General features: G+C 42.6%; 1 protein-coding gene across 2 annotated transcripts in view; it reads left to right on the top strand.

Annotated features, from left to right (window-relative positions):
• Window positions 1–22,324, top strand: part of reln (reelin) — a 106,289-nt gene that overhangs the window by 80,523 nt on the left and 3,442 nt on the right. For both annotated transcript variants that reach the window (XM_028584835.1, XM_028584834.1), the window contains exons 22-63: window positions 97–209; window positions 1,798–1,935; window positions 2,102–2,288; window positions 3,221–3,426; window positions 4,042–4,213; window positions 4,459–4,665; window positions 4,785–5,020; window positions 5,166–5,323; window positions 5,437–5,644; window positions 5,759–5,835; window positions 6,330–6,488; window positions 6,616–6,810; window positions 7,840–8,113; window positions 8,247–8,387; window positions 8,517–8,694; window positions 8,838–8,922; window positions 9,038–9,220; window positions 9,955–10,123; window positions 10,278–10,383; window positions 10,555–10,781; window positions 10,923–11,146; window positions 11,655–11,805; window positions 11,895–12,153; window positions 12,343–12,592; window positions 13,024–13,192; window positions 13,452–13,592; window positions 13,890–14,067; window positions 14,730–14,923; window positions 15,027–15,277; window positions 15,391–15,545; window positions 15,707–15,921; window positions 16,132–16,309; window positions 16,404–16,579; window positions 16,680–16,786; window positions 16,904–17,146; window positions 17,270–17,445; window positions 17,551–17,624; window positions 18,026–18,187; window positions 19,532–19,689; window positions 19,984–20,203; window positions 20,373–20,570; window positions 21,156–21,254. In XM_028584835.1, coding sequence (XP_028440636.1) covers window positions 97–209; window positions 1,798–1,935; window positions 2,102–2,288; window positions 3,221–3,426; window positions 4,042–4,213; window positions 4,459–4,665; window positions 4,785–5,020; window positions 5,166–5,323; window positions 5,437–5,644; window positions 5,759–5,835; window positions 6,330–6,488; window positions 6,616–6,810; window positions 7,840–8,113; window positions 8,247–8,387; window positions 8,517–8,694; window positions 8,838–8,922; window positions 9,038–9,220; window positions 9,955–10,123; window positions 10,278–10,383; window positions 10,555–10,781; window positions 10,923–11,146; window positions 11,655–11,805; window positions 11,895–12,153; window positions 12,343–12,592; window positions 13,024–13,192; window positions 13,452–13,592; window positions 13,890–14,067; window positions 14,730–14,923; window positions 15,027–15,277; window positions 15,391–15,545; window positions 15,707–15,921; window positions 16,132–16,309; window positions 16,404–16,579; window positions 16,680–16,786; window positions 16,904–17,146; window positions 17,270–17,445; window positions 17,551–17,624; window positions 18,026–18,187; window positions 19,532–19,689; window positions 19,984–20,203; window positions 20,373–20,570; window positions 21,156–21,254 — 7,397 coding nt within the window. The remainder of the gene's footprint in view (window positions 1–96; window positions 210–1,797; window positions 1,936–2,101; window positions 2,289–3,220; window positions 3,427–4,041; window positions 4,214–4,458; window positions 4,666–4,784; window positions 5,021–5,165; window positions 5,324–5,436; window positions 5,645–5,758; window positions 5,836–6,329; window positions 6,489–6,615; window positions 6,811–7,839; window positions 8,114–8,246; window positions 8,388–8,516; window positions 8,695–8,837; window positions 8,923–9,037; window positions 9,221–9,954; window positions 10,124–10,277; window positions 10,384–10,554; window positions 10,782–10,922; window positions 11,147–11,654; window positions 11,806–11,894; window positions 12,154–12,342; window positions 12,593–13,023; window positions 13,193–13,451; window positions 13,593–13,889; window positions 14,068–14,729; window positions 14,924–15,026; window positions 15,278–15,390; window positions 15,546–15,706; window positions 15,922–16,131; window positions 16,310–16,403; window positions 16,580–16,679; window positions 16,787–16,903; window positions 17,147–17,269; window positions 17,446–17,550; window positions 17,625–18,025; window positions 18,188–19,531; window positions 19,690–19,983; window positions 20,204–20,372; window positions 20,571–21,155; window positions 21,255–22,324) is intronic.

Raw genomic sequence — 22,324 nt, 5'->3', positions numbered from 1 at the left:
GAGCAATTAACAATAAGTAATGCCTTTACCCCCAAATGGGTATACAGGAAAAGTATTTTTGAAAATGTAATGAAAGGCCTTGTTCCTTTCACCTAGGCCTGTCTGCCTGGCATGCCAAGCTGCTCGGAGTTTACAGCTCCCAGTGTCTACCACCCATCAGAGTTCAAAGACTGGAGACGCATCACTTTGTCTTTGCCTCAGAAGACATGGTAGGAAACTCAACATCTTTACAGAAGACATAAAAGAAAAGTTTCACAAAGTACCCTCTGGGATAATATGTCCTCTGATCTGTTCTTTCATGGTGTCTTCTGTAGTTAACAAGCATAATGCACCTGAGATACAGTAAGATGTATAACATAAAGCTGAAATAAGGATACTAGAAAGCGTCTACACCTATTACTGTTCATTTCTGCAGGTCCCCGCATACGTAGACACACACCCCTCACACACATCCATACACAACTACAGACATGTGCACAAAACACACATCCATCTCTACTTATTAAGCATGCTTTGTTCACAAGAATGTTCAACACTTTTTCAGCAGCAAATCGCTGTCACAATAAAAATGCCTTCTCTCTCACGCATGTTGTGGACAGAGGGTTTTGCGACTTAATCTGTTTTAAACAGACACACTTGAGAGATGCCAACATAAATGAGGTGCACACATCTCATGTCTAGTTCTCTACTCCTTGTCTGGAAAAAATATAGTTCTCCTAAATGTGGAATCAAAACGATATAGGAGCATCTTCCGGCTCTGGCTTCTTTTTTGTGTTATCGATACCAGTGATGCTCGCCACTCCATGAGCTCAGATAATCTGACTACCATGTTTTAGCTAACTGTCTGTCAACAACTGACAGACTGCCAAAGCTTTGCTGGATGAACTGTTTGATTTGGGTTCTGTATGTGCCAATACAAAAACATTGTATAAAGATAACAAGACTGTGTAGAACTGAAACAAGTCCCATACTGAACCAGTCATTCTGTACTGAACAGTTTCTGAGGAATACATGTACTGTTACAGCCCTAGCTCACACATATATCAATTTAAACAATCTCATAAACCTTCCACACGGAGCACTGTGACCTCCATCCCCATTTCATTCTACCACATAGCTCCTAAATAAAGGTGGTCTAATCTCCTGCAGGGTGTGATGAGAGGTCACAGGGCCATGGCAGTAAATGATAATAAAACAGTTGTGGCCAGTTCTATATGATCAGGAGGTGGTCTGAGTTGATATACTAGGTCACCGAAGCAGCAGGCCACAAAACCTCCCTGCTATAAAACCACCAATATACCTGACTATCTAACCTTCTACAGCCATTTGTCATCGTTGTACATGCACTGCACAGAAAGGCACTCACATGCGCTAGCATGTAACTAGACTGCACACACATTCACAACCACAGCCTACCATTAACAGAGGTGATGTGATGATAATATTGCCCTCTCTCTGACATTCAACTGCAGAACACACACACACGCACACACACACACACAGGAAAATAGACATACACACATGTGATAAGGTTAATCTTTACCTGCCAGAACACTAAATCCACAAATCTCTATCCCCAGTAGAGAAGTAGATTAGTGAGTATAACATGATGATGTGGTTGACATGCAAGCAAACACTGTTGATTTCTGAGATCATGTAATGCAATGCAACATGATATTACTTTTTTTATAAGTTCTAATTGAGCAGTCAGTTACCGTATGTTATTACATTTTGTTCAGCCTCTATAGTATGAATCTAGTTGAACTATTTTTGTGTGTGTGTACCTTCTGTGTTCAGGTCCAGTGCCACACGGTTCCGCTGGATCCAGAACTACTATGGAGAGCAGGACGAGTGGGCCCTGGATGACATTTACATCGGCCAGCAGTGTCCTAACATGTGCCATGGACATGGCTGGTGTGACCATGGACACTGCAGGTCAGCTTTCACACACAGACACACACTCATTAAACTCTTTTTTTCTATTATCACTCAACATTGAGGCCCATAAATATCTTTTGATGGATGTTTTTTGGGGTTCATATCAAAGCACAGATGCACCTAGAGCAAAGATATGAGGTTAAGCCACCGTCTTCTCTTGTAGGTGTGACGATGGTTTCTCTGGAACAGACTGCCAGCCCTCCTCCCCCCTCTCCTCCAGTGTACTCTCTGACTTTGAGTCCCAGGATGCACTGCTGGCCACATGGAAGGAAGTGATTGGTGGAGAGGTGGTGACCCCTGACATGGGCTGTGGGGTGGTCTCATCTGGATCGTCGCTGTACTTCAGCAAGGTAAAACAAATATAAAATTGCCTTTCTTGAATGTCCAACAATGTTGAAGTCAACAAATTAAAGTAGGTTTAGGTTAGGTGGAAAGTTTGGCCAAGTTTTTGGGGCAAATCCAGATCCTGGTCCAGCCCCAGGAACTTTCTAAACAATTTCTTAACATTGAAAGAATGCAGCATTTTTCACAATTACATATTTTTCCATAAACTATGGCACTTACTTCTTAGAAGTAAATCCGGCATATGAATCATATCATTGTCCCTGTGTGTTTTGGTGCAAATCCAGATCCAGATTACAAATGTAAAAATATTTTGTGTTAAAATAACAACTTTAGAGGATAGTGCAAACTTGGCAGAGGAACGGTATGCAATCTCTGATTTATTTCTACATTTTACTCCCAAAAACTGATGACCTTTGACCTCTGAATTACATCTACTCTGAAAACATGTAGATTTTATGTAATCATACCATGGCTCTATAGAATACTTGATTCTGACTGGATGGTGGTGTGGTGTGCACAATTTTCAGTTCGCTGCACAGCTCTGTATGTTACAACCTTATCACTATTCCAAATGAGTACACATGGCTGGAAATTTTATTGTTGCAGCTATTACCAGGAAACAGCCTCTCCTATTTGTTGCAGTGAAATTTCTTCCAGGATTGACAAAGATATTAGCAAAACAAACTTTCCATTAAAAGAGTATATTGCCCCAAAATATGAACAAACAATATTCATATTTTAATCACTGGAAAGTGGCCATGATACAGTAAAGTGAAAATAACACACTTTAAAGTATGTCGTGATGCTCCTAGTTGATCATCCTTTCCTTAATATGTACGAATATGTGTGTGTGTGTGTGTGTGTGTGTGTGTGTGTGTGTGTGTGTGTGTGTGTGTGTGTGTGTGTGTGTGTGTGTGTGTGTTGTTGTTGTTGTCAGGCTGGGCTGAGGCAGCTGGTGAGCTGGGACCTGGACACTGAATGGGCAGAGTTTGTGCAGTTCTACCTTCGGGTGGGTGGAGACTGGGCGGAGTGTAACCAGGCAGACAGCAGGGAGGAAGGAGTGCTGTTGCAGTACAGCAATGACGGAGGCATCAGCTGGGGCCTGATCGCTGAGATGTACTTCACTGACTTCACCAAGCCTCGGTGAGAAACCTGCAGATGAAGAAAGGGAACATTTACATTTCTCATCTTTAACAGTGCACACAATCTGCTTTTACTGTTTCTTGTAGTAAATATGGAAAAAGAGTTTTAGATGTGGCAGTGGTGGAGAAGTATTCAGATCCTTTACTTAAGTGAAAGTACTAATACCACACTGTAAAAAATACTGCATTGAAAATGTTACTTAAGTAAAAGTATGTAAGTATCATCAGGGAAATGTATTTAAAGTATTAAAAGTAAAAGTACTCAATGCCGAAAAATCCATTTAATCGGCTTATTATTTAAGCTGTACTTGTAGGTCTATATATTGTTGGGTAGTTTAATATATAATAAAACATTGTGTTTTAAAAACTACTGTGTTTTGTGCACAAAAATCTTAATTTCCAAAGTAAAGTACAATTTTTCACTCTAAAATGTAGTGGAGTAAAAGTAAAAAGTAACATGAAAAGAAAAGACTCAAGTAAAGTACAAGTAACCCAAATGTGTACTTAAGTACAGTACCTGGGTGAATTTACTTAGTTACATTCCAACGCTGACATGTGGCTATGATTATTGTATATTTTGGGAGAGAAATGCCAATGTCCCTTCTTCCATTCTCAGCTTTGTCCACTATGAGCTTCCCTTGGCCTCGAAGACACCCTCCACAAGGTTTCGTTGGTGGCAGCCTCTTCACTCTGGGGAGGGTTATGACCAGTGGGCAATCGATGATGTCATAATTTTGTCAGAGAGGGAGAAGCACATCATTCCTATGGCTAATCCAACTCTACCACAGGTAAGGAATCAATTTGAGGAGTTTTTCCTTTAACTTGTCATTTGTGCTCTGACCTCGTACAGCATCTTCGGCTTCATCTTGAGATATTGCTTATTTTTTTGTAATGGAAAGTGTCAGCCAAACTGAGATAGAACAGCTATGAAATTTTTCAAGTGTATCCATTTATCTTACCAGTAATGTGTTATGCTGCAGACTCTGGTTCCTGTTAACACAAAACACTACGATAAACTCTTCTGTCTCTGCAGAACTTTTACGAGAAGCCAGCATTCGACTACCCTCTGAACCAGATGAGTGTGTGGCTGATGCTGGGTAATGAAGGCATGGAGAGGGAAAGCAACAACAGTTTCTGTGCCCCAACACCCTCTGCCATGGTGTTTGGGCGATCCGACGGGGACAGGGTGGCCGTCACCAGGGACCTGGCCCTACGCCCTGGCTACACCCTTCAGTTTAAGGTACACTCATGGAAAGTGTAAAAACTAGAAAGGCAGGAGCAATTTTGAGAAACAGGCAAACAATACTACTTCAGAATTAAATTGTTCTTTAATTTTCTGTCCACTGTATCCCCTACCAGCTGAACATAGGCTGTGAATCAGAGTTCAGCGCGTCTGCCCCAGTCATGCTGCAGTACTCTCATGATGCCGGTCGTACCTGGGCCCTGGTGAGAGAGGGCTGTTACCCAGGAACCCCAGGGGCAGGTGTCTGTGAGGGCAGTGGCCGTGAGCTTAGAGAGCCCACTGTCTACAACACTGGAGACTATGAACAGTGGACCAGGGTCACTGTGGTCATTCCACGCAATGTTGCAGCCAGGTAGCTATGGTAACAGGCATGCAATTGGATATGCTAAGTTATAATAGGGTTTTTATTCATTTTCTTTAGACACAGAATATAACTTGTATAATTTAAATGTCTGTATTCCTCTCATTCCCTTACCTCCTTCCCCTCATTTTCCCAGTAAAACTAGGTTTCGTTGGTTCCAGGAGAGCAGCATGTACAGAGATGCCCCAGCTTTCTCCTTGGATGGGGTTTACATCTCTGAGCCTTGTCCAAACCACTGTGGGGGACATGGAGATTGCATCTCTGGAGTCTGCTTCTGTGATATGGGATACACAGGTACATTACAGATAGGAAAGGAAAAAAGGATGAAACTGAAAGCAATAAAAAAGATCATATTTTCCATGTGTCTTTATATTTATCGCTTGTGATTCCCTGTTTGTGTTCAATAGTGGAGCAGGATAGTTGTGTCCCATCTGTAGCCAGTCCCACAGAGCTGACTGAGGGATTTGAGGGGAAGCTGAGCCCACTCTGGCAGAGCCTAAGTGGGGGACAAATTGGAGGCGGCTGTGGCATCATCGGTGACGGCAAAGCTCTTTACTTCAGTAGCCCTGGGAGGAGAGAAGCGCGCACAGTGCCTCTAGACACCACCAACACACGGTGAGTAGAATTCACACCCATAAATCTCTAATCTGTAAGCACTGGAGACCAGTTAAATCGGTGGCTGTTTGTTTAACGTGAAATTGAGATTTAGTTTTTGCTGTTTACATACAGGTTGGTCCAATTCTACATCCGAATTGGCAGCAAGAGTTTGGGGCCCACTTGCACCAGGCCTCGCTCCCGAAACGAAGGTAATTATCACGTTCACGCTGTTGCTTAAGAGTGCAGTCTGTAGCGAGCAGCTCCACATCTGATCTGATCAGTTCACCACTTGGCTTGTCTCCATTTGTTCCTTTTCACTCTTTGTCTTTGATCTGCATTGTGATCCAGCATAGGCTATGTAGGTACAGATCTGGTTGTCATTGTCAGTGTTTTTTCTAATGGAGAATCAAGTGTAGTGTTGTCTGTTCTATTGTTTCCACCACTCAGTAGATTGTGGATCACTAGCCTGCAGCAGTGCTGAAGGCTCAGTCTGATCATTTCTGCAGCGTCAGATAAATCTCTGCCAGCCTCCTAAACAGCTTATCTGTAATAATCAGAACTTTTGGACTGTTACTTGATTCTGTTGCATTTTATTCTATTTTTTCTTTGTACTTGCTGCTAAATTTACTTAGTTCTGTATCTATGAAGACTTATTTCCCATCTAAGAGTTCTATCCACTCTGCTCTTTGTTCTGTAATACTAGGCGTCATTGTCCAGTTCTCTACCAACAATGGTGTCCAGTGGCAGTTTGTGAGGGAGCTGGAATTTAGTTCCTTCCTCGAGCCCCAAGTGGTGACCATCGAGCTGCCACCTGCAGCCAAAACCCCCTACACAGTATTTCGGTGGTGGCAGCCACAGCAAGGTTAGTGCATAATTAGGGTGCACAATATTATGGAAAAGCACAGAAAGATTACAATATTACAATATATTTTTGATATCACAGCTTTAGTTTAGATTTTCATTGTACTTCTTTCTCTCCATCCTTGCAGGGAAACACTCTGCCCAGTGGTCTTTGGATGATGTCTTCATTGGTATGAACGATAGCTCCAGAACAGGTTTCCATGACAAGTTCGACGGCACAACGCCTCTGAGGCACAACTGGTACCGCATTCAGGGTGGGGAGGTGACTGTGGACTGTTTGTCTCTGGACACAGCGCTTACCTTCAACTCCGAGGCCATAGATAGTGAGTCACACAAACACATTACTGTTCATAAGCACACACATTTAGTTTAGGAGGGCTTATGACTACAGGGTTACCAATTGTAAATCCTAGACTGGCTCAGAGAGTGTGTGCATGGAAAGGGAAGTAGCTACTGTACTCCCTCAAAAATCACTGTCAAGTGGCTCCTGAGTAAGATACTTAACACCCAACTGCTTCAGTGAAGCTGCAGTGTTTGTAGTGAGCAGCCCATTGTGAATGTGTTGAAGTAAATGTGAAACAGCATGTTACTGCAAAATAGCTGGACAGTTGACTTTGCGTGATGGAAAAAAAGGTAAAAGATACAACCATACATGTATACACATATGTGCATATGCACATTTAATAAACTGACACATATATTCACAAACAAACCACATAAATGGCAGTACAGTGACATCACAGTATAACCCACACAGAAGCCAGAAATTGAATCACCCATTTACTGCGGCGGCATGGGTCCTGCATAATAAATGAGAGCCAACCTGAATGAACATCCTGCCTGTTATTTATGCTTGCATCAAGCTGTGACCGGATTTAGGGCCCATTCATTTAGCGTGCAAAGCCAGATGAATTTGGCAACACATCTATAAACATAAAGCGCCGGTGTCCCTGTGTGAACACAAGCACTGATTGTCAGACACCATGGCTGATCTAATATGCGCTAAAACATGCACACATTTCACACATAACTCCTATACCTATTATTTGCAAGGCTATTTGCATTTGGATTATATTGACTTTGTGTTTTGGGTGTACACGTTTTATTCCAAGTGGCATTGACATGGAAATTAGTAACACCTTTTTTTGTTTTTTTAGGGTCAACATACAGTATGTGATAGATTTTGCACTCACAGAACCAAACTTTCAAATCCAAGCAGACACATACAAGTTAATTATGTTGAAGCACTGTTGAAGAAAAGAATGTTAAATCATTGTAACCTAGTGAGGATACTTGAATCAGGTTATAGTTAATACCAAAAAATGTGACATGCTTTTATACTGTGTCTGCAGAGAAGCCAAGATATGCAGAGAGCTGGGACTTCGAGGTGTCAGGTTCGTCATTCCTGCAATTCGAGTTGAGTATGGGCTGTAGTAAGTCCACCTCCTTCTCCCATGGTGTGCGACTGGAGTACTCCACAGACTGCGGTCATCACTGGTCTCTCATCACCCCAGAGTGTGTGCCCCCAGCCATTGGCTGCGCTGGTTATACTCAAAGTTCCATCTATACCTCGACCCAGTACAAACACTGGAGAAGGATCACAGTCTACCTGCCCAGTGCTGCTAAGTACGTTTTTTTTTTTTTTTTTTTTTTTTATGCCCAAAGTTAGTAGACAGTTTTGATAGTATTTGTATATTATCTGAAGGTGCATAGACTCCTGAAGCTACTTTTCTTTATAACTTGCTTCTGAATCCCCCAGTTCCCCCAGAACTCGTTTCCGTTGGATCCAAACCCACTTCACCCCAGGGGCAGAAGGATGGGCTCTAGATAACCTGTTACTGGCCCCTGGTTGCCCCTGGATGTGCTCTGGACATGGTCTGTGTGACAATGGACGCTGTGTGTAAGTAAAACAAAAGTAAAAAAAGTTTTTTTTGCACAGCTGATGAATTTTAATGTTTGTTAATTTTCACACTTGTTTCACTTTATTCTACCTTCATATTAATGTTACTTACCCTTTCTTCTCACACAGGTGTGACAAGGGTTATGGAGGTGCACACTGTGTGCCTTTGTCCCCCCTGCCATCTGTACTGAGAGAGGACTTTAATGAGAACCTGCAGCAGGAGACATGGCCTGAGGTGTACGGAGCAGAGAGGGGAACTCTGAGCGGAGAGCCTCTTAAATCTGGCACTGCCCTTATCTTCAAAGGGGTATGGGTCCTAAACATCACTCAGAGACATCCATATTAATAATTATACAGTTAAATCACAAAGACATGGATTGATATATTTACAGTCGATCACTGACTTTTCATAACTGACAAACAGTGTAATCCTGGTCTGTTTGTTTGCAGGATGGTCTGCGAATGATAGTGTCACGGGATCTGGACTGCACCAACACTCTCTACATCCAGTTCTCCTTCAAATTCATCACTAAAGGTAATACATAACTCAGTGTTTTTCTTTTTTGTATAGCTTTATTTTTTTATCAAAATACTGTTTCTTTTCTTTCTCCAGATGTTGTTGTAATAGTTTAACTTGTGGGCTTTTCTAGGTGTCCCGGAGCGCTCCCATTCAGTGCTGCTGCAGTACTCTGTGAACGGAGGAATCAGCTGGCTGATGCTGGATGAGTTTTACTTCCCAGCTTCCACTGACACTCTGTTCCTCCACCTGCCGCTGCCAGCCAGCGCCCAGACCAATGCCACCCGCTTTAGACTTTGGCAACCTTACAACAGCGGTGAGTGGACACATTGGCCCAATCCCAAAGTGAGCCCTGAGGACTAAGGACTAAAGACTCACAGACTTAAGTGATCTCAGGTACTAAGTGAGCGAGTGTGTGAAGCCACATGGGCTCAGATAGGTATAAATGGGATTGGGACAGCACTTCACGAGATCACATGTTACCTTGGCGACGTTTAATAACAAAGATGTTGCTGACACTTGCCGGTTTGAGAATCTTCATTTTAAGTTTGTTGCTTTCCACACGGCCAAGGCCCAGGAGACGGCTGCCTGATTCCAAACTCTTGTTTTACAAGCTGGACAACAGGTTGGTCTGTTCCGTGGCCGTGTGTCGTGCTGTTGTTTACCTTTGTAATTTCCAGATTTCCATACGGTCTCCGCGGTAAACGTCACAACGCTTTGAACTGTGGGTAATTCCCTTTGGTGAAGTCTGCATCGATGCAGACTCACGGAAAGGGCTCGGTAAGTGTGTACTCAAACCCTCACGCCCTTTGAAATTCGACATTGGGACAACCCTAAGCCCTTACGAATTTCGCGAGAACGCGCGCCAAAGTCCGTGAGTCTGTGAGTCCGGACTTTGGGATTGGGCCATTGTGTAGTTGCACACTAAAATTCACACAATCTGTGCTCTTCACATCTCTTGTCTGTTTCTTCTCCACATTTACTTTTCTTTATGCCTTCCACACCAGTAGAATCAGTGTGTAACAATCTCCACAACATTATACCCCTTAGGTAAGAAGGAGGAAGTGTGGGTAATAGATGATCTCATCATTGATGGCAGCTCCTTACACAACCCACCGGTGGTGATAGACAGCTTTGAGGACGGCCCCAATGAATCCAACTGGCTGTTCTTCCCCGGGGGAAACACTGGCCTCTACTGCCCCTACCAGAAGACTGGACTGTAGGAAAAACCTTTTTTTGAATGTTGACAATGACGGTGTCTTGACAGCATTTCTGTTTTTATATCATCTATGACCCCAATTATGATAAAACCTGCAAAACAATGTTTTTACCCTTGCCTGATCTTTGTGTCTGCGTGTATGTGATTGGTGTAGGGAGGAGGATGAGTCAGCCATGGTCTTTGTCTCCAGTGAGCTTGGAGAGCACTCCATTACCACCAGGGACATTGACGTAAATGAGAACACTATCATCCAGTTTGAGGTACACAAACAGCCTTGATGACTTCTTTTCCAAAGCAACAAACATAACACTTCCTCATTCAAAACATAAATCATGGCTCGTCCAAAGCAACAAACATAACACTTCCTCATTCAAAACATAAATCATGGCTCGTCATCATCGCCAATGTTGTGTATATTTATGTCTCTCTAGATTAATGTGGGCTGCACAGCTGAGAGTTCCTCCGCCCACCCAGTGCGTCTTGAGTTCTCACGGGACTTTGGTGCCACGTGGCACCTTTTGGTACCCCTGTGTGCCGGTGGGTCCCAGCCCTCGTCACTGTGCTCCACAGAGCTCCACCCTGCCAGTATCTATTTCCCTGGTACAACTCAGGGCTGGAGGAGGGAGGTCATTCACTTTGGCAAGCTTCGCCTCTGTGGGTAAGGACTGGATACATCCTGTACAGCGGATGCATAAAAGAAAACAAGGGGAAACTTTTTTCAAATAATTTGCCTACAAGATCATATCTGTTGAAAGTATAGGTCTTACTCTCAAATCTTTGCATTTTGACCTCCCTACAGGTCAGTGAGGTTCCGTTGGTATCAGGGTTTCTTTTCAACTGGTTCTGCTCCTCCAACATGGGCATTAGACAACATCTACATTGGCCCACAGTGTCAGGACATGTGTAATGGTCACGGGACCTGTGTGGGTGGCAGCCACTGTGAGTGTGACCCCGATTACTCTGGATCTGACTGTTCTGTGCCTGACACCCCCAACCCTGACTTCCTCAAAGAGGACTTTGAAGGTACATCACCATACAGACACAAAAAGCCATCAGGAAGTAGACAGTGTGTGTAAATTTGATGGATTATGTATCTGTATTTATTGATCAGTCAGAGTTATCAGAAATCCTTATCTGTGGTGATACTGCATTGAGAATGATCAGGTAGTCATTGCATGTTTACAATAGCTTGGAGTCTGCTTATTTTACCGTGTTTTACTGTAGTAAAATGTTCACACTTATGCCCATAAAATATAGTTTTTAATATTCCACTACAGTAAAGACTAGGATCCCCTTTAGCTAAATGCTTTTAAAGATATTTTATTCAGTTGTGTGCCTTATTTTATACTTTATTGTTCTTCAATCGTCAATTAATGCTGTTTTTATTTGTATTTTAAAATAATTTTAAACATTATTTTGATTAGTGTGCAGTAAATAAAGTTACTATTGGGAGCTTTCCTGTTGATGTTGTTAATACAATGGATTTATGAATGTGTGTTTACTGTTTATTGTGTGTGCTACATGTTTCTAGGGGGAGCTGTGGATGCTGAGCGTTTCAGACTACTGAGCGGTGGTAAACCATCCAGGAAGTGTGGTATCATGTCGAGTGGGAACCACCTGTTCTTCAGCGAGGACGGCCTGCGAATGTTGGTCACCAATGACATGGACCTGGCAAATGCCAGGTATAGCTACACAAACAAGCCCTTACCAAGTTCACACATATACATAATCAAAAGTGATAATCTCATGGTTTAATGGTTGTACTCTGCAGGTTTGTTCAGTTCTTCTTACGTCTTGGATGTGGTAAGGCAGCTCCAGATCCTCGATCCCAGCCAGTTTTGCTGCAGTTCTCTGTGGACGGAGGTCTTACCTGGGGCCTCTTGCAGGAATTTCTCTTTAGCAACAGCAGTAATCAGGCTCGCCTGGTGGCCCTGGAGATCCCTCTGCGTGCCCGCACACCTTCCACTCGCCTCCGCTGGTGGCAGCCCTCTGAGAACGGACATTTTTACAGTCCATGGGTCATTGACCAGGTACAGTAAGTGAGGATCCATCCAACCATTCATCCATCTAACAATAAGTATTTCAATAATTTACATTCAAGCATTAAAACATCACAGCTGTCATTCATCCAAACTTTACTTTTTTTCATATCTCTCACATATCGACTTTCTCTGCCTTCTTCACATTAAATATGCAAACATGTATCTTTTATTCCCCAGGTGGTAGTTGGTGGCAGTGCCAGTGGCTGGGGACCTTTAGAGGATGATTTCTCTTCAATCGATGGGCGGTCATGGCTCCTCCACCCTGGAGGAACCCGAATGCCTGTTTGTGGCTCTGATGGGCCTGCTTTCGCATTTATAGAGAAGTCCAACACTCGCTATGCTGTAACCACTGACATCAGTTTGGGTCAAGACGCTTTCATCCAGTTTGACTTTTCTGCTTCCTGCTCTGTCACCAACTCGTGCTACTGTAAGCAATTACAACTGTGAATATGGGCAGCAACTAATGATTATTTTCATTATCGATTAATCTGCCAATTATTTTCTCAATTAATTGATTAATCATTTTTTCTATTAAATGTCAAAAAATAAATTTCCCACGTTCAAATTTCCAACAGGCCAAGGTGATCTATTTTGATAGCCTGTTTTATTCAACCAACAGTCCAAAACCTAAAGATTTTCAGTTATTATGATGTAACAAAAAAAAAGCAAAGATAACATCCTCATCGCAGGCTCAGATGAAGTTCTTACAGTTAAGAAGCTGGAACAAGCAAATGTGGGACATTTTTGCTTGAATTTCTATATTTAGTTTTAGACTGTCAAGCTGTTTATGTTGTAAATTGTTTATAAATTAGTTTCTTGAATAAACTTGACAATTGTGTTTGTCTTCTTTCTCTGCAGCCGTAGAGTTGGAGTATTCTCTAGATCTGGGTCTGACCTGGCAGCCTGTGGTCAGAGACTGTCTGCCTACAAGCCCTGACTGCTCTTCCTACACCCTGCAGAGGCTGCTGGTTTCTGACACTTTTAACAAGTGGGGCCGTGTTACCCTGCCTATCCCATTATATGCCAGGTCAGCAGTGCCCTGAACTCACACATGGACAAACTTCTGTAGCACATGGCATATCCTAATTCTGCAATACACTCTTAATTTTCTAAACAAAATAAAGTCCACAAGTGGCTGTGGTGTAGCTGCTCCTTTACCACATTACAATCTGATCCAAATCATAAAGTGCAATGTCAGGATTTACAGTTTAATTACTTGCTAATGTGTATGATTTATTTTAACTTAACCTGTGAAATGTATCAGTGACTTTGTTTTATGGCTTTAGGTCTCCAGCCACAAGGTTCCGTTGGTTCCAGCAGGCTCCCTTTGACAAGCAGCAGACCTGGGCTCTGGATAACCTCTACATTGGAGATGGCTGCCCAGATATGTGCTCTGGACACGGACGTTGCCAACAGAGCTCCTGTGTGTAAGTAATGGCAGCCTTATGCATGCTTTAATGTGTGGAATGTCAGCTGCTAGTAATGAGCAACAGGTGTAAAAATGAAAAATGGCATACAAAGTTAATTCAAAATGACTTATTTTTTGTAATTTTCTTCATGTGCTTATAGAATGTTGTATATGGAAAGGTGTTTGGACCTAATGTTTTTATTTGATCATGTAAAGTTACTTTAGTGTATCCAGTATGTTTGTGTTACTAAACTCGCTAAACTTGATGGCCAGTTTGTCTTTGAATCTGATTATTTGACTCCACCATCCTCCCCAGGTGTGACCCAGAGTGGGGTGGAGAGTACTGCGATGAGCCTGTGGTTCCTCTGCCCTACCAGCTGAAGGACAGCTTCAGTCGAGCTCCCTCGCTCAGCCACTGGCACATACTCACCGGTGGGAAACTCAGCACTGTGTGTGGAGCTGTGGCTTCTGGAGCTGCTCTGCACTTCAGTGGGGTAAATATACATCTACCCTCCTTTTTTGATTATTTTTGATTAATTTTTTACTTTCTTATAGTTCTATCATAAAAACCAGGGGTAAGGTGGAGGATAAATGCAATTAAATGCATTCCAATTCTGAAATAAAGTTAATCCACCTTCCACTCATGCAAGGAGAGATTGAAGCTTCTGCAAAAAAAGACTACAAAAGCCCTGACATGTACTGATTTAATAGGGCACATATAACAGTATCTGAAAGATGCTGCTTCGAGTATCAATCTGTTGAATAAAAGACCACAAAGTAAGTAGCTGTCCGCCCCTTATGTCAGCTTTAGTTGTCCCAAGGCACTTAGGACAGTGTTGTAAATAGATACCTATTGATAGGCTGATCTTAATGTGGATGGACAGACTGCCAGAGAAACCTCTTAAGAGCAACCATTAAAGGTCTTGCATTAAGCTGTATCAGGATAATTGGCTATTAGTTAAAGTTCAAACTTTACCTAAGTCAGTTTTATTATTCGGGTTATGTTCCAGTAATGATCTCTGTAATGAATGTAATTTTTTTAAGAAGGATAATACAGTTAAATAGAGAAATAGAAAGAGGGACAGAAAGACAGACAGGCATACATCCATCACAGACATACTCTACTGACTACATTTCTCTATGTGTCTGTGCACAGAGTTGCAGCCGTCAGCTGGTGACAGTGGACCTGAACCTGACCAACGCTGAGTTCATCCAGTTCTACTTCATGTACGGCTGCATGATCCCACCTACTAACCGCAACCAGGGTGTGCTTCTGGAGTACAGTTTGAATGGAGGTATCAACTGGCATCTACTGACAGAGATCTTCTATGATCTGTACACCAAGCCTGGGTGAGTTTTTTCACCCAAATGACTCATAACGACATAACTACTTGCAAGCAAATGAGTGAAGCAGTTTATCTGTGACTTTCTTTATGTTTTTGTCTGTATTCAGGTTTGTGAATGTGCTGCTGCCCCCTGCTGCCCGTCAGGAGGGAGTGCGTGTGCGCTGGTGGCAGCCACAACATGAGGGAGCAGACCACAGTGATTGGGCTCTGGATAACGTCCTCATCGCAGGCTCAGATCCACGAGCACAGATATCTGACACATTTGGAGGCGTGGCACTGCCCAACCATGAGAGAGCTCCTGCTGATGGGACCGCAGGAAGAGTAGGGCAGCTGAGCGAGCAGGAGGAAACACCCATTGGTATTTCTCATTTTCAATTGCTCAATTAAACTCTAAAGTCTACAGGAATTCCATATGTTTTTTTATCACTAAACAGAGCCTCTTGTTGCATCTCTTTCTTTCTTTGTTCTCAGTGAGCGATCATTGGCTGTTCTCAGAGGACTGCTCAGTGCAGCGCTTCTGCAGCTCTCCTGATGGAGTGATGGTGTGTGGCAATGCTGATGGGAGAGAGGTGTATGCTGTCACACATGATATTATTCCTGACAAGGGCTGGGTCATGCAGTTCAAGGTAACTAATAAGCCTTAAATGACACATAGACAATATACACATATATTTGTGTTGTTTGATGTTCTTTAGTGTACCAAGTTCATCGTACTGCATCTTTGTATGAATTTAAGTCAGAAGGACCCCTTTTTGCTATGATGGTTAATATCTGTGTGTTTGTTTAGATTGCAGTAGGCTGCAGTGTGCCAGAGCGTCATGCAGACCGGCAAATTCATGTTCAGTATTCAATGGACTTTGGAGTGACCTGGAAGTACCTGGTGCCGCAGTGCCTGCCTGCTGACCCCCGCTGTGGAGGTCAGGTCTCCCAGCCGTCAGTCTTCTTCGTTGCTGAAGGCTGGAAGAGGGCGGTCTATCCTCTGCCTGACAGCCTGGCTGACACGTGAGTCATCCTGCCTCATATCTACCTTCACATGCTTTTGACAAAACATACATTACTGCTTCATATTTAATTGTACCATCAAGGCATGCTTGACTTAAATTATTGATAGATCATATTATTGTCATCGTATAAATTATAAAAAAGGTTGTCATATAAATTATGCAAATAGTATGCATGTTGTTTGACTAACCTATCCTGGTTTTTCCTCAGAGCGGTGCGGTTCCGTTTTTTCCAGCAGCACTCAGACATTCAGTGGGGTGTGGAGAACTTTTACATCGGGCCAGCGTGTGGCGGCCACTGTGGGGGACATGGAGATTGTCTGGATCAGCGCTGTCTCTGTGACCCAGGATTCACAGGACCAAACTGCTATGCCAGCACTGCTCTAAAGGTAGAATCTGGCTCTCCATCAGTTAAAGAAAAAACTCAGATTACAAAATAAAAAGACAAGTAGAATTTAGCTGCGTTTTTTTTTTTATCTGTAGGCATCGCTGAAGGAGCGTTTTGACCGGGAGGGGGCAGCAGGCTCTCAGTGGCAGGTGCTAGAAGGCGGTAGGCCCTGTACAGACTGTGGCGTGTTGGTAGAGGGGACGGCCCTGTACTTTGGAGGGGCTGATGCCAGACAGGCTGTCACTGCAGACCTCGACCTCCGCGGAGCAAAGTTAGTACTCTCCTTCTGTCAATCACAGCAAGACATTTTATATTTATCTTTAAATATTGTGCTACTCTAAGGGCATTTTTTATTGTGTTTTTGTGAATAGGTTTGTTGAGTACTGGGCCAGGATTGGAAGTGAAGATAACATGACCATGTGCCACCGTCCAACTTGTCGTAAAGAGGGAGTGCTGCTGGACTACTCTACTGATGGAGGTGCAATAATGACATGCATGCATACAGTGCATTGTGTAATTTTCCTTTTTCATCATCATCCGTTTAGGATTTCTTCTCTTCTTTCATTTTCTAATTCTGTCCATATCTGTTCCTCAGGTGTGTCCTGGACACTGCTGCATGAGATGGACTACCTGAAGTATGTGTCAGTGAGGAGAGATTACATCATCCTCCCAGAGGGAGCTCTGACCAATGCTACTCGTCTGCGCTGGTGGCAACCATTCACTATTTCTTCTGGCCTCGCCACCCCCAGTCTGGAGAGAGCCCAGTGGGCCATAGACAACATCTTGGTGGGGGGGTCCGACATCAACCCACCCACTCTGCTTGACACCTTTGATGATGGTGAGTTTGTTTATGTTGATGTAATCAGAGCCTGACAACTGACCAGTGATGACAAAGGACATGTTCTGGAAATAACTATGACTCTTCTGCCTCTTCTCTTTGCATTTCTTTGCCTTTCACCAGAGGGTGTTTCGCATGAGGAAAGCTGGAGTTTTTATCCAAATGCTGTGCGCACAGCTGGCTTCTGTGGAAACCCCTCCTTCCACCTGTACTGGCCAAACAAGAACCAGGACAAGACACACAACATCCTGGCCACACGGGAACTCATAGTGCAGCCTGGATATATTCTACAGTTTAAGGTACAGTACTGCAACAGAGCTACAAACCTGCTTATTAAAAGCTGTCCATTGTTTTTATACATTGAGGCATTAGTCCTTTACTGTTCATCTGTTTTATTGATGCAGATTGTTGTTGGTTGTGAGGCAGACACTTGTGAAGACCATCATTCTGTCCTGCTGCAGTACAGGAAGGATGCAAGGTAAGAAAGACAGGAAGAGACCATAATAAAGGAAAACATTTTAATACGGTTAAAGGTGTAAAAGGTGTACAGGTGACTGTTTGAGGTGTACAATACCTTGCACATCGGGGCCTGATGGTGTATCTTTCCTATTCCATCAGTGGTGTATCTTTCCTATTCCAACAGTTACTATTCTTGCCAAACTGTAGACAATGCATACACATTTTTCCAGCTATTGTGGAAACAGACATTTATTAATAAGCTGACCATAATATGAACTAAAACATAATGTTAAATCTCAGGTCAATAGTTTGACTCTACACCCACTATTTATCATTTAAACATTATTTGATATGATTATTTTTCTTTCATAAGATGCATTTTTGCATGGACAGTTTTCAGCTCTCACTCTCTCCCTTTAGGTCTGACTCATGGCAGCTGGTACAGTCAGAATGCCTCCCCTCATCAGTCAACAACGTGGGCTGCTCTCCCTTTCAGTTCCACGAGTCCACAATCTACAGTCCAGTTAACAGCTCAACATGGACCAGGGTCACTGTCCAGCTGCCAGACCACGTCTCCTCAGGGTAGGAGCACACAAATATTTTATTTCCGTGATTAGCACTGGGACATATCCAGTGGTGGAATATAACTAAGTACATTTACTCAAGTACTGTACTTAAGTACAAATTTGAGATACTACTTTATTTGAGTCTCCACTTTCTACTTCTACTCCACTACATTTCAGAGGGGAATACTTTTTTACTCCACTAGATTAATCTGACATCTTAAAGGAACACGCTGACTTATTGGGAATTTAGCTTATTCACCGTAACCCCCAGAGTTAGACAAGTCGATACATACCCTTCTCATCTCCGTGGGTGCTGTAAGGTTGTCTGACGGCTCCAGTGGCATCAGGCCAGCACAGAACATGCAGGTGAATGGTTCCAGCAATCCTACTGCTCCGAATAAGTGACAAAATAACGCCAACATGTTCCTATTTACATGTTGTAATTTGTAGAGTGACAGCGTGTACAAAAAACAACATGAGACACAGCCGTCTTCTAACTGTAAACAAACCGGGAACTATATTCTCAGGCGGAAGAATATAGTACTTGGGCGGAGTGATATGCTCGCAGCAGGCCTGTCTGAGAATATAGTTCCTGGTTTGTTTACTGTTAGAAGATGGCTGTGTCTCATGTTACGTTGTTTTTTTGTACACGCTGTGACTCTACAAATCACAACACGTAAATAGGAACATGTTGGCGTTATTTTGTCACAATTGGGAGCAGTAGGCTAGTTGGAACCAGTTACCAGCAGGATCTGTGCTAGGCTAAGCTAATGCTGGAACCATCAGACAGCGTTACAGCACGCACAGAGATGAGAAGGGTATGTATGGACTTGTCTTACTCTGGGGGTTACGGTGAATAAGCTAAATTCCCAATAAGTTGGCGTGTTCCTTTAAGTTACTAGTTACTTTACAAATTACATTTTTTGCACACAAAACACATGTACATCATAAAATACAATGTTTTATTATAAATTAAACTACCCAACAATATAACGGCCTACAAGCCCAGCTTAAATGATTAGCCGATTATACACAGAACTGTTGATCGTTTCCAGTTTCTAAAATGTGAGGATTTTTCTGCATTGAGTACTTTTACTTTTAATACTTAAGTGCCTTTTCCTGATGGTACTTACATACTTTTACTTAAGTAACATTTTCAATGCAGGACTTTCACTTGTAACAGGGTAGTTTTACAGTGTGGTATTAGTACTTTTACTTAAGTAAAGGATTTGAATACTTTGAATGACTTCACACTAATGACAATAATGTATACATCATTTATACATAGAACTATCAGCAGAAAATCTCTGTTACAGGTTGAAGCAGTGTAAGCCTTTTGTGATTTGTTGTATATTTCCAGGGCTACCCAGTTCCGCTGGATTCAAAAGGAGGGCACAGGAGAGCGGCAGAGCTGGGGAGTGGACCATGTTTACATCGGCGAGGCCTGCCCGGGGCTCTGCAGCGGCCATGGCTACTGTACAAGTGGAGTGGTCTGCATCTGTGATGAGGGACACCATGGTGGGCCACAAACAGCATATTGTATTCAAACTGCTAGATACACACACAGTTCTTTCTCATCGGTACTGTTCAGAAGAAATATTATAGGGAGAGTTTTTAAGTAAAATGATGCAAGTGAACAAAGTTGCTACAAAACTGAATAAAATATTTGTGTAATTAAGACAGATTTGACACAGTTGCTGGAAACGTGAAAAAATGGCCTTGCACTGTTGGATGTCAACCCCACCATAGACTGGCCTGTGATCTTTATTTTATCCAATTTCATCACCTCTCTGCTTCCTCTCACCTCAACAGGTGACGACTGCTCCCTACTAAGCAGTGACCTGCCCAGCTCCATCAAGGATAACTTTGAGTCAGGCAGTGTGTCTCAGGAGAGCTGGCAGTTGATCCAGGGTGGTGGAGTGGGCAGTGGCTGTGGGCAGCTCTCACCGCATGCCCACGGAGACTCACTCTACTACAATGGCTGTAAAATGAGGCAGGCAGTTACCAAACCGCTGGACCTCACTAGAGCTAGGTACAGGTACTACCAAAACATACTGCAAATAAACTAATTATGTAAACATACACCCACGTACATAGCTACCACAGATTAGTTTTCCCCACATCAGGATCTGTATTATCAACCTTTAACGTTTTCTTTCTCCAACCTTCTCTTTTTTCCATCCTTCTCTGTATCCCTACAGTAAGATCATGTTTGTGCTGCAGATCGGCAGCATGGCACAGACAGACAGCTGTAACATAGCTCTCGATCAGGCTGACACAGTTGACCGGGCTGTGCTGCTGCAATACAGCGTCAACAATGGAGTAAGCTGGCACGTAATCGCCCAGCACCAGCCCAAAGACTTCATAAAGGCCCAGAGAGTCTCCTACAATATTCCACTGTGAGTGACACACAGAGTTAGTTACACTTAGTTTAAACATACCATTTTCTACTAAGGCACCATTTATAAAGGATTTATGTGTTATAACTAATGCCTTTATAAATGTTAATAAAGCTTTCACTAATGCGTCATGAATGTTATAAATGTTAGTCATTGATAAATGGTAATGGAGTTGTCACTTTTAATAAACCATCAGCTAGTTAATAAACTGCAGTTATGCTTTTCAACTTTCTTTGTTGTAAACATTAAACAATTTCAATAAATCGATTTTGGCCCAGATGCTCTGAGGCTGTTTTCCAGAGGGTAAGTTTATCGAGCGAGTGTCATAAGGTAAACATCGGCCAAAAAGATTTTTCACAAACTCAACGTTGTTCTTTATAATGGTTTATAACTGATCTATAAAGCATTATAATTAATAAAGCCATGAGTTACAACTTTCAAACCCTTTATAAAGGGTGCCTTATTAGAAAGTGGTACTGATTAAACCAGTGTGGTAAATGTCATTAGGCTGGTTTGAAGCGACAACTATCATTGACATACTTGTTGACCCTCACTGACTGTGAATGTTTCCCATGGTCTCACCAGAGAGGCGAGGGTTAAAGGGGTGATGCTGCGATGGTGGCAGCCACGCCACGACGGTGCAGGACATGACCAGTGGGCGTTGGACCATGTGGAAGTAGTTCTGTGAGTACCCAATTCCCAGCTGTTCCCCGGCATCCCAGAATGGCCCCCAAAAGAGATCTGCCCCACGTCTCAGCCTCACCTGTAGAAACGGTCCCCTCACAAACACAAGAATACATCATACACATACATATACTGTACGCACATCTACATGTGTGCTGCTCTCCACGTACAACCAACCTCTCAGAAGAGTAAAACAATGACTGTGGTGTTCTTTGCTGTGAAGAGTAACTTTTGTGCATGGCTGTTCTGTGTACGACAGATCAACTCCTGCTCTCAGATCATCATATTTTCAGTGTCTTGTAGAACCCATGCATCTCCCGTATAAACAACTTGTCAAGAATGTATGTATTGTTTCACTAAAATGTCACTGAAATATATAATACTTCAAACTTTAAAAGGGCTTAGATATTGTTTTAATTAAACAACTGAAATCTTTAAAACATTCATTAAAATGTTGCCATACATTTTTATACTGAAGCACTCAAAAGATTTGAACCACTCATTCACATATTGATTCATAATTTACAGTATTGACTCATTTACAGTTAGCTCGCCTGTCCCCTATTGGCCATTATAAGGCATGACACAGTGCGCAGAACCAAGATCATACTATATAAAATACAGAAACTGCGAAGGTGGCTTTACATCTATGACAGTAAAGGCCCATAGTCTGACTGGTCTATTGTTGTTTTCATTTTCATTTCATTTTTCACATTCATTTCATGTGCAAACTGGTCCTGCATTTCATTCTACTGGAAATAAAGAAATCTTACAAATTCTTAATTTTCATTTGAAAGAACTTGCAGACACCCTGCACTGATTCACTGATTGTCTCTCTCTTTCTTTCTTTCCCTTTTTACATTTATATTGCATTTAATCTGTAACGAGGATCAGGAAAACGTTTTCTTTATGTGGAAGACAATGCCAGTTTTCAAAGTGGCAAAGCTGGAGATTCTGCAGGGCACTGAAGATGTCATGAACATGGTCCATACACAGCGAGCATATTCTAAACATGAAAATATCATAAAGCATTTCGAATGCATTTTCTGCATGTTGCTGTGGGTATCAGA

Source organism: Perca flavescens, chromosome 8, assembly GCF_004354835.1.
Source record: "Perca flavescens isolate YP-PL-M2 chromosome 8, PFLA_1.0, whole genome shotgun sequence".
NCBI classification, from domain to species: domain Eukaryota; kingdom Metazoa; phylum Chordata; class Actinopteri; order Perciformes; family Percidae; genus Perca; species Perca flavescens.
This window is presented reverse-complemented; position numbering and strand designations above follow the sequence as displayed.